Source organism: Pimephales promelas, chromosome 22 (genome assembly GCF_988280905.1).
Source record: "Pimephales promelas chromosome 22, fPimPro1.hap1.1, whole genome shotgun sequence".
In the NCBI taxonomy this organism is placed as follows: Eukaryota; Metazoa; Chordata; class Actinopteri; order Cypriniformes; family Leuciscidae; genus Pimephales; species Pimephales promelas.
In genome coordinates, this window is record NC_142790.1 from 22,905,796 (window position 1) to 22,919,872 (window position 14,077).

Genomic DNA, 14,077 nt, shown 5'->3' on the forward strand with positions numbered 1-14,077 from the left:
AATTTACAGCAACAATATAACGTATAATAATATATTACATATAATATATGCAATAAATAAGAAGAAACATCACTTTTTGACCTCAATAATAAAATAGTAAAATGGAAAAATGTTTATTTTAAATTTAAATTGTATTTACATATTTATTTGTTTGTTTAGTTAGTTTTATTTAGAAAATGCATGCGATAACCTTTTGGTTGCCAGTCCAGATTGTTAGGCACAACATAAAGGGCTCCTCAAATAGATTGTGAGCATCTCTAGGGTTAAACGTCCTCTAACATTGATGTGTGTCTGGTGCCCTGAGGTGAACGTTTCTGCCGTATGCAACATCCATCAAGCATCTCTGATAATCAGGATGGATTAGCATGCGCTCTTCAGCATGTGAGGCGAGAAGGGGGTCTCTCTGACTGACAGTGTGTTATTTGGGTGGAATCAGGGGAGAATTTTTAATCACTTTTAGCATCGCAGGTGCGAGATCCCCATATGTGCCTCTTGCAGCTGTGTCTGCAACATAGCGGAGAGGTGAACACTTTTCCCGTTAGAAGATCTTTACACCCCTTCTTATTTTCCCCCCCACCCCCCCGGGGCAATTAATCACAGCACTCCCGAGCACCCCCACCACACCCCCTTCATCATCCTTCCTCCAAAAGGAACTCATTACCATTTTAGGTATTTCTGGACAAAGATATTCTCAGTGGACAGCTCGCTCTAATTATCTGCCTGACTGTTATTGAGAGCTTTGATTAGGGGCTGTCACTATGAGTAACAGGCAGCAGGTAGAGGCAAAGGAAAGCTGGGACAAGGGTCTGTGAAGTCTCGGGAAGTGGGGGAGGTGTCCGCTCTCTTTATCTGCATGTTTTTCTCTGTCAACTCGGAAATGAATTAAATATAGGACACAAAGCGCCTGCCTCTCCGTTGTGTCTTTTCTTACCCGCCTGTGAAAAAAAATGAAACATCTTTCTCTCGCTTTGACTCTCTCTCTCTCTCTCTATTTTCAGCAATATTTCACACTTCCTGCTTTGTCTCCTTCTGTCCCTTAGGTAAGCCTGTGATGATAGTGACAGAGTACATGGAAAATGGATCTCTGGACACTTTTTTGAAGGTGAGCATCCTCTATTTTGCTGCGAATGATGAAGGCCAATTTGCACCAAAGGAAATGCTGTGAAATATCACAGGAACACAAAGCAATCGTCTGGCTCTTCCAGATCAGGCTTGACAACTCGAGTGTTCACACCTCTCGATGCCTGTTTTTTCTTTGTGTCCCTCAGCTTGTCTTCTCCTACCCAGCTTAGACCACCATGATTTATGCTGGTTTGGTGTTTGTGTTGCTGGTGCACCATGATGGTCACAAGCTAATCTTATCTGGTGGAGATAGTCGACCAGCATGGTCTTTCTGATAAAGCTGGTCGCTAGCTTAGATGATTGACGGAGACACTATAGCCACAGTTTATGAAAATATCCCTTCCTATAATATTAAAGGGATAGTTCACTTTGAAATTAATTTTTGGTATGTTTTATCTTACCTCAAGGGAAGCAAGATGTAGGTGTCTTTGTTTCCTCATTAGTTTCAATTTTGATAATTTTAGGTCAAACTGTTGTCTGTCAGTCATATAATGGAGGTCTATGGTCACCACCCTGAAAGAGCATGCACAGAGAAGTCCAAACTAAACATGATTTAATGACTCGTAAATGTAAGTACACATTGATGGCCTAAGACACGAAACGAGCGGTTTATGTGAGAAAACGCTACAAAGCGCCCTCAGATCACTTGGACGTGGCTGTGGTTACAAGAGGTAAAAACGATATAAATACTGTTCGTTTTCTTACACAAACCGCTCGTTTCGTGTCTTAGGCCATCGATGTGTGCTTACATTTACGAGTCATTAAATCATGTTTAATTTGAACGTTTCTGTTCATGCTCTTTGAGGTGGTGACCATAGACCTCCATTATATGACTGACAGACAAGAACGGTTTGACCTAAAAATATAAAAATTGAAAATACTGTGGAAACAAAGACACAAAAATTAATTTCAAAGTGTAATATCCCTTTAAGGCAGATATATGTTTTCTGTTTATATGAACCCTTTTATACTATGTGAGAAAAATGTTAAGAATGATATAAAGGCAACATTATTTCTGAAATTAAATAATGGGCTTTATGTTATCATTATGCTAAAGTCAAAGCATATTATTGGAATATTATTTTGAAGTATTTACTTTGTATTAGGTTTACAGTGTATATTTTCTTCCACCCACTACTAATGTTAGGATTAAATTAAATACCCATCTTTAAAAAGCAGAATGAAGCCATAATGTCAAATTGGATACAAAATATTTTGTCAATTGGTCAATTTAAATAAAAAAAAAATAGTATATACATATATATAGTACCTTTTTTTCTCAATTTCAGTTTGAAACCCACTGCACTAACACACCAGCATCCTGTTATTGCCCCAATATTACCCTACAACAGTGGTTAGCAATCAAAACATTTTGTTTTCTTGCCAGAGGGTTTAATGAAACATCATAATTTGGTTAGTTTGTTACCTACTTGCCATTGCTCGCATAAAAAGCCTGAATGATTATACAGTCATTAGAGTTTAATCGCTCATGCCCAGCAACATGTGAGCAACACTTTTAATTAGGGAGCCAATGAATTATGAATTACTCACGAGACAAATTCAAACCTGACCGACGGTGCCAGGATCCACAGAGGTTGAACACAGCAGAAAATAAGGCCACAGGGATGAGTTTTTGACATGAGAACTCTTCATTTTGTTCAGAAACACGACGGGCAGTACACGGTGATCCAGCTGGTGGGAATGATGCGTGGGATAGCCGCAGGGATGCAGTACCTTTCAGAGATGAACTATGTGCATCGGGATTTGGCGGCACGAAACATTCTGGTGAACGGAAACCTGGTGTGTAAAGTGTCTGACTTCGGGCTGTCACGTGTGCTGGAGGACGATCCAGAGGCGGCGTATACTACACGGGTGAGAGATCATGCTTCTGCTCTGGATGTTTGCTCTTCTCGGTCTCATTTTAACTGGATTTGCTTTGCAATGTTTGTTGTGATATGTTTACTGGTTTATTTTTTATTTTTTTAAGAAATATAAATTGATTGTGTAAACAAAAAACCAGACTCTGCGAGATATATTCTTGCTGACCTGTAGTCTGGAAATGAGGTCACACTGGACTGTCATAGCAGCTATCCAGACTGATGGATGGCTGAACATCCACTCAGTGTATGTGTGTGTGTGTGTGTGTGTGTGTCTGTGTTACTCACTGCTTATGAATGCATTTGTACATGGTTTTGCTGGAAAATCACTATAAAATGATGCCCTTTTTTTTTCCAAAGTTTTGATTTTGTTTTTGGGTCTACTAGAATAGGTGTTCATGCTTCAATGTTAAAAAAAAAAAACACCTTATTTTTCACACATTTAACACTCTTGGGTGCATTTCCCAAAACCATTGTTACAAGTTCCATTTGTTATCAGCATAGTTCAACTAGTCAGTGTTTCCCGAACACAAAGTTCCCTACTGTAAAGCTGCATGATTTTAATGCTAGCAATGCTAGTGTGATCACTTAATAGTTTTGCAATTTGTAGCGATGCTAATTCCTACAACTGCTAACCTCTGATTTTGTGCTTTTTTTTTTCTTTTTAAGGGGGGTAAGATTCCCATTCGATGGACAGCCAGTGAGGCCATCACCTACAGGAAGTTCACATCAGCCAGTGACGTGTGGAGTTACGGCATTGTCATGTGGGAGGTGTTATCCTATGGGGAACGACCGTACTGGGAAATGTCCAATCAGGACGTGAGTAAATTCTGAATTTGAATGTTACCACAGTTGCATTGGCATCAGTTTTATTTTAGTATTATTTATATACCTTTATACTATTTATTTTATTTTTATTTATTTTTTCAAATTAATTAAAATTTTGGGAATTTTGCCATGTACTTTTTATGTGCATTTTTATTAGGTTTTTTTTTTTTATTTAAGATTAAGTTTTTTATATATTCGTTATTTATTTAAGCTTTCTTTCAATTAACAAAAATAGTGTTTATTTTAGTTAACAATAACAACACTGGTAACCATTGCCATTGGCCTGAATTTCTAAATGTGACAGTCCTCATCGATTTGTAATAAAATACCTTTCCCAGAGAACTTCAGCGGGACAAGAATAAAAAAAAAAAAACCCTCCCAGGTTTACAAAGGTAAAAAGATTAAATGCATCTGGAGGGTGAACATTTCCAGATTTCAATTCACAGGCTGCTTTAAAAGAGGGAATTTGAATCCGTGTCAGTGGGTTCTTGGGAGATTTCCCACACCAGAAACCATTTTCATTTATTTATTTTCACCTTGGGATGAGATTTGATCAGGATTTGGAATCGAGCTGCATGGGAGAGAGATTGAGACATTTGGGAATGATTCGAGACTATACTCGTCATGTTAAACTAGAGCACGAAAAACATTTTCATGCTTGTTGGCGGATGCACTTTTATTGTGTTGAGGGAAGGGGATTTCGAAAGTTCCATTCATGGCGCAAACCACAAAATCCATCTGTCTTCCTTCCTTTTCCATGGTAACAGGCATTGGTGCGTTTCAACGGTTACAGTCTTCCAGGCAAGAGTTAAGATAATATGAATGTCTGCATCAGGCTAGTTTATTCTTTCCCTTCCGGCGGTATCATTTCATAAAAGAGACTAAATTAAACAGCTCCCCTTTACGCAAACAAAGACGGTCTCACTCGAAATATCATTCTCACTTCAAGTCACAGATGGGTAAAAAAAATGAATTAAGCTAACCCCACACAAAAGCTAATGCATGAAGCGAATGAATAAATCTGCTCAGTATTCATGAAGCGTATACGCTGCTAATAAATGTATGATTTTTAATGTGGAATCCTCTTCCCTCCAGGTGATAAAAGCAATAGATGAAGGCTACAGGCTACCGGCTCCAATGGACTGTCCGGTGGTGCTTCACCAGCTCATGCTAGACTGCTGGGAAAAGAACCGCAGCGATCGGCCCAAATTCGGGCAGATTGTCAACACCCTGGACAGGCTGGTCCGGAACCCAAGCAGCCTGAAACAGCTGGCCAACTCTGCAGTCTGGTGAGCCAAATGCACTCAATTCAATAGAGGTGATCTGTTGGGATGTGTGCTGCAGTTTGTTCGGCACAAACGGTGTGTAATATATAGCTCATGATAAAGAGTGTGATGATGATTCTCGGGTGTGTGATACAATCCGAGGTGTTTTTTGCAGTAATCCAATAAACTTGAAATAAATGAAACCGATATTCGGCTAATCTAGATTGAAGCCAGATGTACATCTGTACAAACTTCTTACTTCCAGTGCATGTTTTTCTCAGTCGAGAGGGGGGTTTTTGAGGTGATATTGGCTGGTATCTGATTGCTTGTCTATCCTTCTGCTGCATTTTGAGGGCTGCCAAATAGAGGCAGATGGACGCTGGATTGTTTCAACTGTGCTTGCCACAATTAAAGCCAAATGTGCAAACTGAGTTTTCCCACAAACCACTGGGAAGCCCTTGCCCCATGTCCCTACCATTAAATAAAATGGGTTTAAATTGCTAAGATTGGGTGTGCTATATTGGACACTATGCAGCAGAGAGGGAGAGAGTGACAGAGAGGCGCAATCTGCCTCCCTTCTGGACCTGGAAAACATTACATGTCCAGGCAATGATAAGCTTCTGATAAGCTTGCAAACACACCCTGGTTTCTTACTCTTGAAACGGTAATTTGTGTATGTGAGTGATTTTTTAAATGCTCACATCATGGCAACACTAATGTTACAAAATTAGCTGATAAAACGGCATGGTTTTTGTAGAAATATAAATTAAATTCTACCAAAAACACAGCAAACAAAATGGATACTGGTCAAAAGTTTGGTCAATGCTCACTAATCTGCTTATTATAATGATTTCTGAAGGATCTTGTGACACTGAAGGCTGGAGTAAATTCAGCTTTGCAATCACAGGAATAAATTACATTTTAAACTATATTTAAATGGAAAAACGTTTCGCAATATTACAGTTTTTACTGTATTTTTGATCAAATGAATGCAGCCTTGGTGACTGAGCTTTTTAAAAACATTAAACTTGTAGTGTACATCAAACATCACCACAGACCAATATAGAAGGCTTGCTTCAGGGCAGTTTTGGCATATGTCATACTAGATGTGAAATGACATGGGTACAGTATATAAGGCTGTTATTGTAACTGCACTTCCTCCTCCATCCACAGGGAGGACCCAGTAACTCCTGACACGGGGGTCAACACAGTGGATGACTGGCTGGACTTGATTAAAATGGGTCAATATAAGGAACAATTCTGTAGTGCCGGCTACGTCACCCTGGACTCGATTCTGTATGTCAGTTCCAGGTACAGTAAACAGCACCTACTCGTAGACCTCACATTTATGTTAGTATGAGATGTTTGGTTAAATTTCAGAGACTGTTTACAATGGTATATCAGCTTACTGCATACTGAGAATCAAACTCTGCACAGTATACATAATGCAAGATTTTTTTTTAGTAGTATGGCGTTATATTTGAAATTGAGTACTACAGTAGATAACTACTTACTGGTAATTATAAACCATATACTACCTACTGTTTTCTAAGAATGATGTAAAAGAGTTTGCAATATGCAATGTTAAATGATCCAAACAATAGTTTGCTATAATGTTTTGATATGGCCTCATTGCATTACATGTTTAATTCATTACAAAAAGTGGCAACCAGTTATCTCAGAAATAAGTATAATTGGTTCGCATTTTTGTATATTAGTATTTACATTTTTGGCAGTATGATCAAAAGTAAGTATGCAGCAGTAGTATACCACATTGTCACATGACCTCATTACGAGTTATTGACTAGGAATTTGGAAGTCGTTATACATTTTAATTCAATTGTAGACTTAAACTTTGACTTAGAAAACTTGAATGTCCCCGAAAGGCAATTTGTTGTACAATACAGGCATATTGACACATAATCCACAACACAAACATTATCTACATACACAATATCACATATATTCACCAGTTATACCCCTCCCCACATCTTATTGGATTGGGTTATTGCCATGGGAATGAATGAATGTTTTACTCGATTTGTTCTAACCTTAGTGTATCTATATCTGCGACCAGAAGGCCAATTGTATGTAAAAATGATGTGCATATTGGCATTTTATTCAAATATTGGAAGGTTGAGTGGTATTGTTCAATACAAAAATACTCTACTTCCATGTACACGCTCAAAAATAAAAGTTTCAAAATGGCGTTTTGGCAGCGACACCATAGAAGAAACCTTTTTGGTTCCCCAAAGTACCTTTCAGAGAACAGTTCTTAAAATAACTATTTTTTCTATTTTTTCTAATTTTTGATCTAAAGAACATTTTTTTACCACTGTAATGAACCTTTTGTGTAATGGAAAGTTTCCATAGATGATAAAAGTTCTTCATGGAACCATAGATGCCAATAAAGAACAATAAAGTGCAAGATATCAATTTGAGTAATGTCGTCGTGTATTCTACATCATTTGCAATGATGTACACATTTAACAAACCACATATTATACAAATAATTTGAGTAGTTTGCTAGCATGCTATTACAAACATAACCACCCTTAACTAAGACATTTTCTTCTGTCTCTTCGTTTCTCTCACAGTGAACTGGATAAGATGGGCGTAGCACTGGCAGGCCATCAGAAAAAGATCCTATCTAGTATCCAGTGTCTTCAGGCACAGCATGGGACTCAAGTTCAGGTATAGCGCATCACCTCAATGCCCTCAAATTGTTCCGCCTCCACCGAAGAGGAGATTGGGAGCGTTCTTGCCACATGGAAGCATCTTGCTGCAAAATGACTCTGTCTTATCTCTCTACCAGCACTGAAGTTCCTCAGCCCTACAGGAGAATGGGCGGGTAATTTCCCTTTTGTGATCAGCATCTAGAAATCTTCTAAGGCAGTTGATCACTCTGGATATTCAAAGACTGTGGATATGTATTTATCCAAGTGAAGTAAGGACAAGAATCAACACCATGTGACATCACAGCACTGTGAACATCACGCTCCACTCCTCATTGTACAGAAGAAAGACCTTGAGAAGAAACACCGATTGTGTCTTGTAAATCTTTTTTTGCGAGTGATACTAGTACGATTTTCTTCAATAATGTGAACTGCGAGGATGAGGAAACCTTCAGCGAGATGTCCTTGAAGACTTGTGTATGTGGAAATAGTTTAGAAACATTCAGCTCGCCTTTAGAAAGCAATGAAGCACTGATCTCTCTTTCATGCGTACACACACACACTTAAACGGTACGTAGAAGGACCGCTCCTTGACCCCTAATGCCACGCCGTGCTCCTGTCAAGCCCTCGGCAATGTCTTTGGAATATGTCAATTCCGCCGCGGAGAACCCAGAGTTTCGAGGGCCCACGCTTGTCACTTTTGGCAAATTCTGACATCTGATGAATAGCAACTGCGAAACGAGAGACGTTTAAGGAATGCAAAGTAACTGTGGCTCCAGACACAGGACAGCGTGACGATGTCATGAAGAGGGCAGATGTCGTCCTTCCTTCACACTGGCAGCAGCTTTCGGACCTTTTCAACACGCTTTTTGTGGAGCCAGTCCATTTGATGTGGCTTTTCTTCAAATTTCTTTGCATATTTAAAGTATTTCGCCTCATTAAACGCATTTCATCATGAACGTGAGCCGTTATGGACATCTTTGTTGGAAGGAGACAGGATGTGTTGAGCATTTAACGAGGGAGCCTTTATCCCTAAATCGTCATGGTGTTGATGGAGCTGCACTCGGTGGACTGTTGAACCTGTATTTGTGTTGGACCCCTTTTAGCGTAGCACTCTGATGGTTACCGAATGCTTGGTACCTTCTGATTACGTTGTTAGATTTGATTGCAAAATGGTGGAGCATGTACATTTCGTGCACCATGTTCACAATCCCGTGTAAAAAGTTGTCCGCAACAGATGCTGGTGCTTTCTGGTTCCTCGCCCCATGTTTCTTGGCAGTGCTTTGTTTTCGCACTTGGAAATGGTGTGATTTGAAGAAGAAAAGATTGTATTGCAGTAGAAATCGAGACATTGTACAGTGTTGGTTATTGTATTTGTACAGTAATGACTTAGTGTTTTGAAGGTTTTTGTCAGTTGTAAATTAAGGTGGTAACTCTTATTTTAACCTTCAACTCTAGCTTTGAACAGACAAGGATTGTGAGGCTGTAGAATGTAATGGATTATTTAGCTTTATGGTGTTGGGTAAAGCTAAGCATTCTCAGGATTGTTTTTTTTTTTGTCACTGATACACAATTCAAAATGGCAGCGGATCAGACAGAACCGCCTACTCAGTTCTGTCGTCTACGGATTTACTTCCTGTTTGATGCCTTTTAGTTTCAGTGTTCATATTTATGTTTTGTCATCATTTACTTTTGGTATTTTTTCATTTTGTCTTGTTTTCCAGTAAAAAAAAAAGTTAACATAAGAATAATATGTAAACATAACATTGTTTTCTTGCAAGAAACTTTAGTGGAGTCTATGCTTATAGTTTGTCAAGTGGGTAAAAAGTTTTATTCGTGATGCTGCATATCCCCTAAAACGCATTAGTTTCAACAATCTCCACTACGTTACACCTCGCTACTGGTCAGTAAGATTTTTTTGAAAGATATTGATACTTATAATTCAGCAAGGTTGTGTTTAATTGATCAAAACTGCATTTTAACATGTTAAAACAGATTTTTAAGTTGTATTCATTTTACAATTTTACTGTTTTTACTGTAATGTTGATCAAATAAAATTTAATGCAGCCCTGGTTATAAGAGAATTCTTTCAAAAAGATCAAAAATGTTACTGACACCAAACTCTTCAATTGTAGTGTATTTTATTTTATATGTATTAATATATCTGTTTTTAGGATGTTTATAAAATCAACCAATTTATTGGAAAACAAGACAATACTGAATTAATTTTGTTTGTTTTTTGCAGTGCAGTTGCAAAGTATTTAGATGAAACGGGAATGATTTAAAAAGCCAATCTTAGATATTCTGGTAAGTAAAAGGCTAAATTATATTTATTTCATATACAGTAATTATAATATTGGTAGACACTCTAAATGCAGAGGCACCAAAAACAGTGTTATTCTCTCATTCTGTGACCTCTCCGGGAAAGTGTTCCTTTTAATTTAATTGAAACGATAACGAAGAATGTTTATTTCTTCCAAATATTTATTGATGCAAGTCAAGGTTATAATTGTAGTAATGGGCACATCTGCTCTGTGCTTTTAGTAATTCTTAATTAGGAGCTATTCCTAATTGTCAGATTACTGAAACATATGTGCCTATTCAGATTTGTAATTTCCCATGCGGCAACAATAAGAGCGAATAATTTAATGAAGCGTTGCAAAAAGCCTCTCCCGACCCAAAACGATACACTTTGAATCCTGGGTTTCTTGGAATGATTCTCATTTTTCATGTTTTTAGTTTTTAGCCTACTATTAACACAACACAAACATGCACACAAACTTTTGCAGTTCGATGCAGTAAACAATGTCTTGAAGCATTTTTGACATTCCTTTTAATTTTTTTTTAGAAATAATAAATGCAGTTGTTTGTGTTCCATTTTGTGAAGTACTGTTATTATCATGCAAACTTTGGTCTGGCAAGTCCACACTACCTGTTACCGAGTTATACCTGCACATTGCATCAGGCCCTTGGTTAGACATTTTTAGCCAAGACACATCACCGATAGTGAACACCCAACTTCTTAAACTTTGATTGCCAGGTTTGAATATCAGCCAGGATTAGCACTGAGAATAATAAATAAATGTCACTCAGCGGTCGAGACGTGCAGCGCTGTTTGAAAGATATTAATGATGTGTCTGGAAGTCGTCAATTAAACTGTAAGAGGCCACTCTCTTTTGTCCAAAAGTATCAGTATTACAAAATCGGTGGATAGATTTTCAATTGGCCTCTATAACTCAGCCAATCAGGACTGTTGCTTTGTTGTACGAGTAACCGCACCGTGCATTACATAATTTAATCATATCTGGTACACTTGCGCTGAGGTGTACACATGTGATGCACTTTGCCAGCCACTTCTAAACTGGAGTACTTCAGCCCTGAGTATAAAAAGCTTCTCTGGCTTGTACAAGGTCAGTAATGGATACACGATCAGATAACTAGATGAAGGGTCACTAAGTCATTGACTTTAGCAAACCAGCTCCTCAATCAGTACCTGAAGATGTTACCTCTAAATTTCTGTGTATCTTTTGTTTCGATTTTTCAACATTGTGATGATTTGTGTACCGGTTTGGTTATTTCATAAAGCTCTTGTTGAATTGTATGCATTTTGAACATTGTCCAATAAATATGTTAATATTTTTAGTCCTTTGTTCTCATTCTATGTAATTAATGTGAATTTATGCATGTATTAGTAAGTGTGTGTATATATATATATATATATATATATATATGTATATATGTATATAAATATCTTCTACTGACACAATACAGCAAAAGTTATAAATAACTGTCTTAAAACCATTCTTTCTTTGTGAAAATACTAATGTGCTTGCTTAAGACTTGCACTGTACTGTGTGTGGATGGATGGATGGATGGATGGATGGATGGATGGATGGATGGATGGATGGATGGATGGATGGATGGATGGATGGATGGATGGATGGATGGATGGATAGATAGATAGATAGATAGATAGATAGATAGATAGATAGATAGATAGATAGATAGATAGATAATTTGATTGATTGATTGATTCAAAGCAACGGGTTTCCTCGCTTTAAGTCAACTGATCACTTTTTACATATTTAATGCAATCATAATGCATTGTGTAATTTAAAGCATCACTAATGCAGAAAAATCAGGAATGAAAGGTCATTTCCAAAGAAAACAGCGAACATCTGTCACCAGAAAATGGTTCCTGAGCCTAGACTCCCCAGAGCGATAGTGAATCAACACACAGGTAAACAGACTGTCAGACGCTTGTCTCTCTACTTTCCCTTCTACTTCTTCCAGTATATGCTCGTGAGATCCATGCTAACTGAAAGCAAACACAGCAGAGGTCTTTGCTATTCCCATCATGCTCTGCTCAAACAGAGGGCCACCATCTGGAGGGGCTTCGATGAATGGCAGTGAGGGTTTCGCCTCCTTAAAAACTTCTCCTAGTTTAAGCTCCTCCACAGCTGTTTCGTTAGAGCTTGTTCTCTATATTCAGCTAGTTATGAATAACTGAGAATGAATAATTAAATTCAAGCAAAGATTTATTCATGTGTAGGCCTATGTATGAATGGAATAGAATAATATGTGTGGGTGTAGCCTATTCTGTATGTCTGAAAGACACCAAGCATATGAAACATCTTAATCAATGGTGTGATGACCTCAGCAGAAACGCAGCAACTTTTTCAAATGTCAAACGTAAAACCAGGTTTTATTCTTGGAGAATATTGCATTATTTTTCCTCATCCTTTAGTTGATCTTAATTTTTTTTTGTTTTTTGTTTTTGTTGGTGCTATTATTTATCCTCTTTGAACATGTTTCAAGGGCAGGCAGTCATGGAGGCAAGCCAACAGTGTCATGCTGTACTGCAGCTAATGACTTCCACCTTTTATTTGATTAGCACAGTTTATGATGCTGCAGAATTAAACCAGCAGCTAGAGTCAAACTCTCCGTTCCAAAACCTAGTAGTCAGCAACCTAATCACTCAAAAACTGAATTAGATGATATAGACACTGACTACAATGCTTGTCTGATTCACCTAGCATGTGAACAAATGTTGTGGTAATTGTAGTCCTTTTTATTAGCATGGGTTTCCCCCATGCTGCCTTCCCGCAGCATGATTTTATTCACACTGAAAGGTATGGAACGCGAACGGGGCCATTAAACGGGGCCTTTACAATTGGTAAACACGGTGACGTTTTTATGTGGGCGGAGCTTAACTAACGTTAGTTAGCAAGGATTGTTAGCTTGTTTTTTAACAATGACTGGAGAAAATCCGATATTATCTTAATGTGTAAGGTCACTCAGTGTCCACGACGGCGATTGTTATTTCCAAAAGTTATTTTTAACGGACGGAACCAGATTGGCCGAACCGTAGCCGCCTACACGCTCAATGCATGGATGATCTGACAGGATTAACGAACGTTACCTTGGTTGAGTTGACTGACTTCTAAACCTACCTTATAGAGAAACCGATCGTAAATAGAAACTGAGGGCATATAAATCTTTAGATGCCTATATGGTCCTGTACAAGACTTGTGTGTACGATCCGCAGTTCTACCGAGCCAGCGCCGAGACCATGACAATGTAAAGAGTGACATTACAGTGCGATTTTAATGAAGTGAATATTTTCTAGAAATAAAAGTTCCAGATACATATTCATTTTTCATCAATTCTTGCACCAAACAACACAACAAGATGACATTTAATAATAGTAACAATTATTTAAGCTCCTTATTATGTAGCCGAATCTGTGCTGTTTTCTATTGGCCGCCTCCAGTTTTCACTTTGTTTTGCCTCCAGCTAGCGCCGTGACGTAACTGTGACATCGGCGCAAAAGGGGTCTATAGTCTTTAAACGAAACTTGTTAAATTTGCCGCGTTAACATGCACTGTTTGTCCGTGTTAACATGGCAAATTTTTATGTGTTTCTTTTGTACACGCTAATTCTGGTCATGTTAAGACAGTCTGTATACCATGGGCAGATTTTCGCCTCATTTAGGGAACCAATCACAGAACGGGGAGGGAGCAGCAAGAAGATGACAACATTTATGCGTCAAACCGAAGCAGTTTGTTTATATCTATGGATTCAACATGGCAGCAGACACAAAGCTACCTTTTTATACAGCCTTAGATATTGTTCTAAGTCAGTGATCTCAAACTCAATTCCTGGAGGGCCACAGCTCTGCACAGTTTAGCTCCAACCAGCTCCAACTCACACCTGTAAGGAAGTTTCTAGTAATCCCCAAGACATTGATTAGCTCAATGGATCTGGGTCAGGTGTGATTGATTAGTGTTGGAGCAAAACTGTGCAGAGC

General features: G+C 38.2%; 1 protein-coding gene across 2 annotated transcripts in view; it reads left to right on the forward strand.

The window, feature by feature from the left end:
* Positions 1-11,409, forward strand: part of ek1 (eph-like kinase 1) — a 67,220-nt gene extending 55,811 nt beyond the window's left edge. The window contains exons 12-18 of one of the 2 annotated variants that reach the window (XM_039684974.2): positions 1,041-1,102; positions 2,785-2,994; positions 3,669-3,818; positions 4,923-5,116; positions 6,266-6,403; positions 7,690-7,786; positions 7,908-11,409. In XM_039684974.2, coding sequence (XP_039540908.2) covers positions 1,041-1,102; positions 2,785-2,994; positions 3,669-3,818; positions 4,923-5,116; positions 6,266-6,403; positions 7,690-7,786; positions 7,908-7,913 — 857 coding nt within the window. In that variant the 3' untranslated portion in view covers positions 7,914-11,409. Of the gene's footprint in view, positions 1-1,040; positions 1,103-2,784; positions 2,995-3,668; positions 3,819-4,922; positions 5,117-6,265; positions 6,404-7,689 lie in introns of both variants that reach the window. The other variant, XM_089125952.1, reaches the window with a different exon arrangement.
* Positions 11,410-14,077: the final 2,668 nt, after the last annotated feature.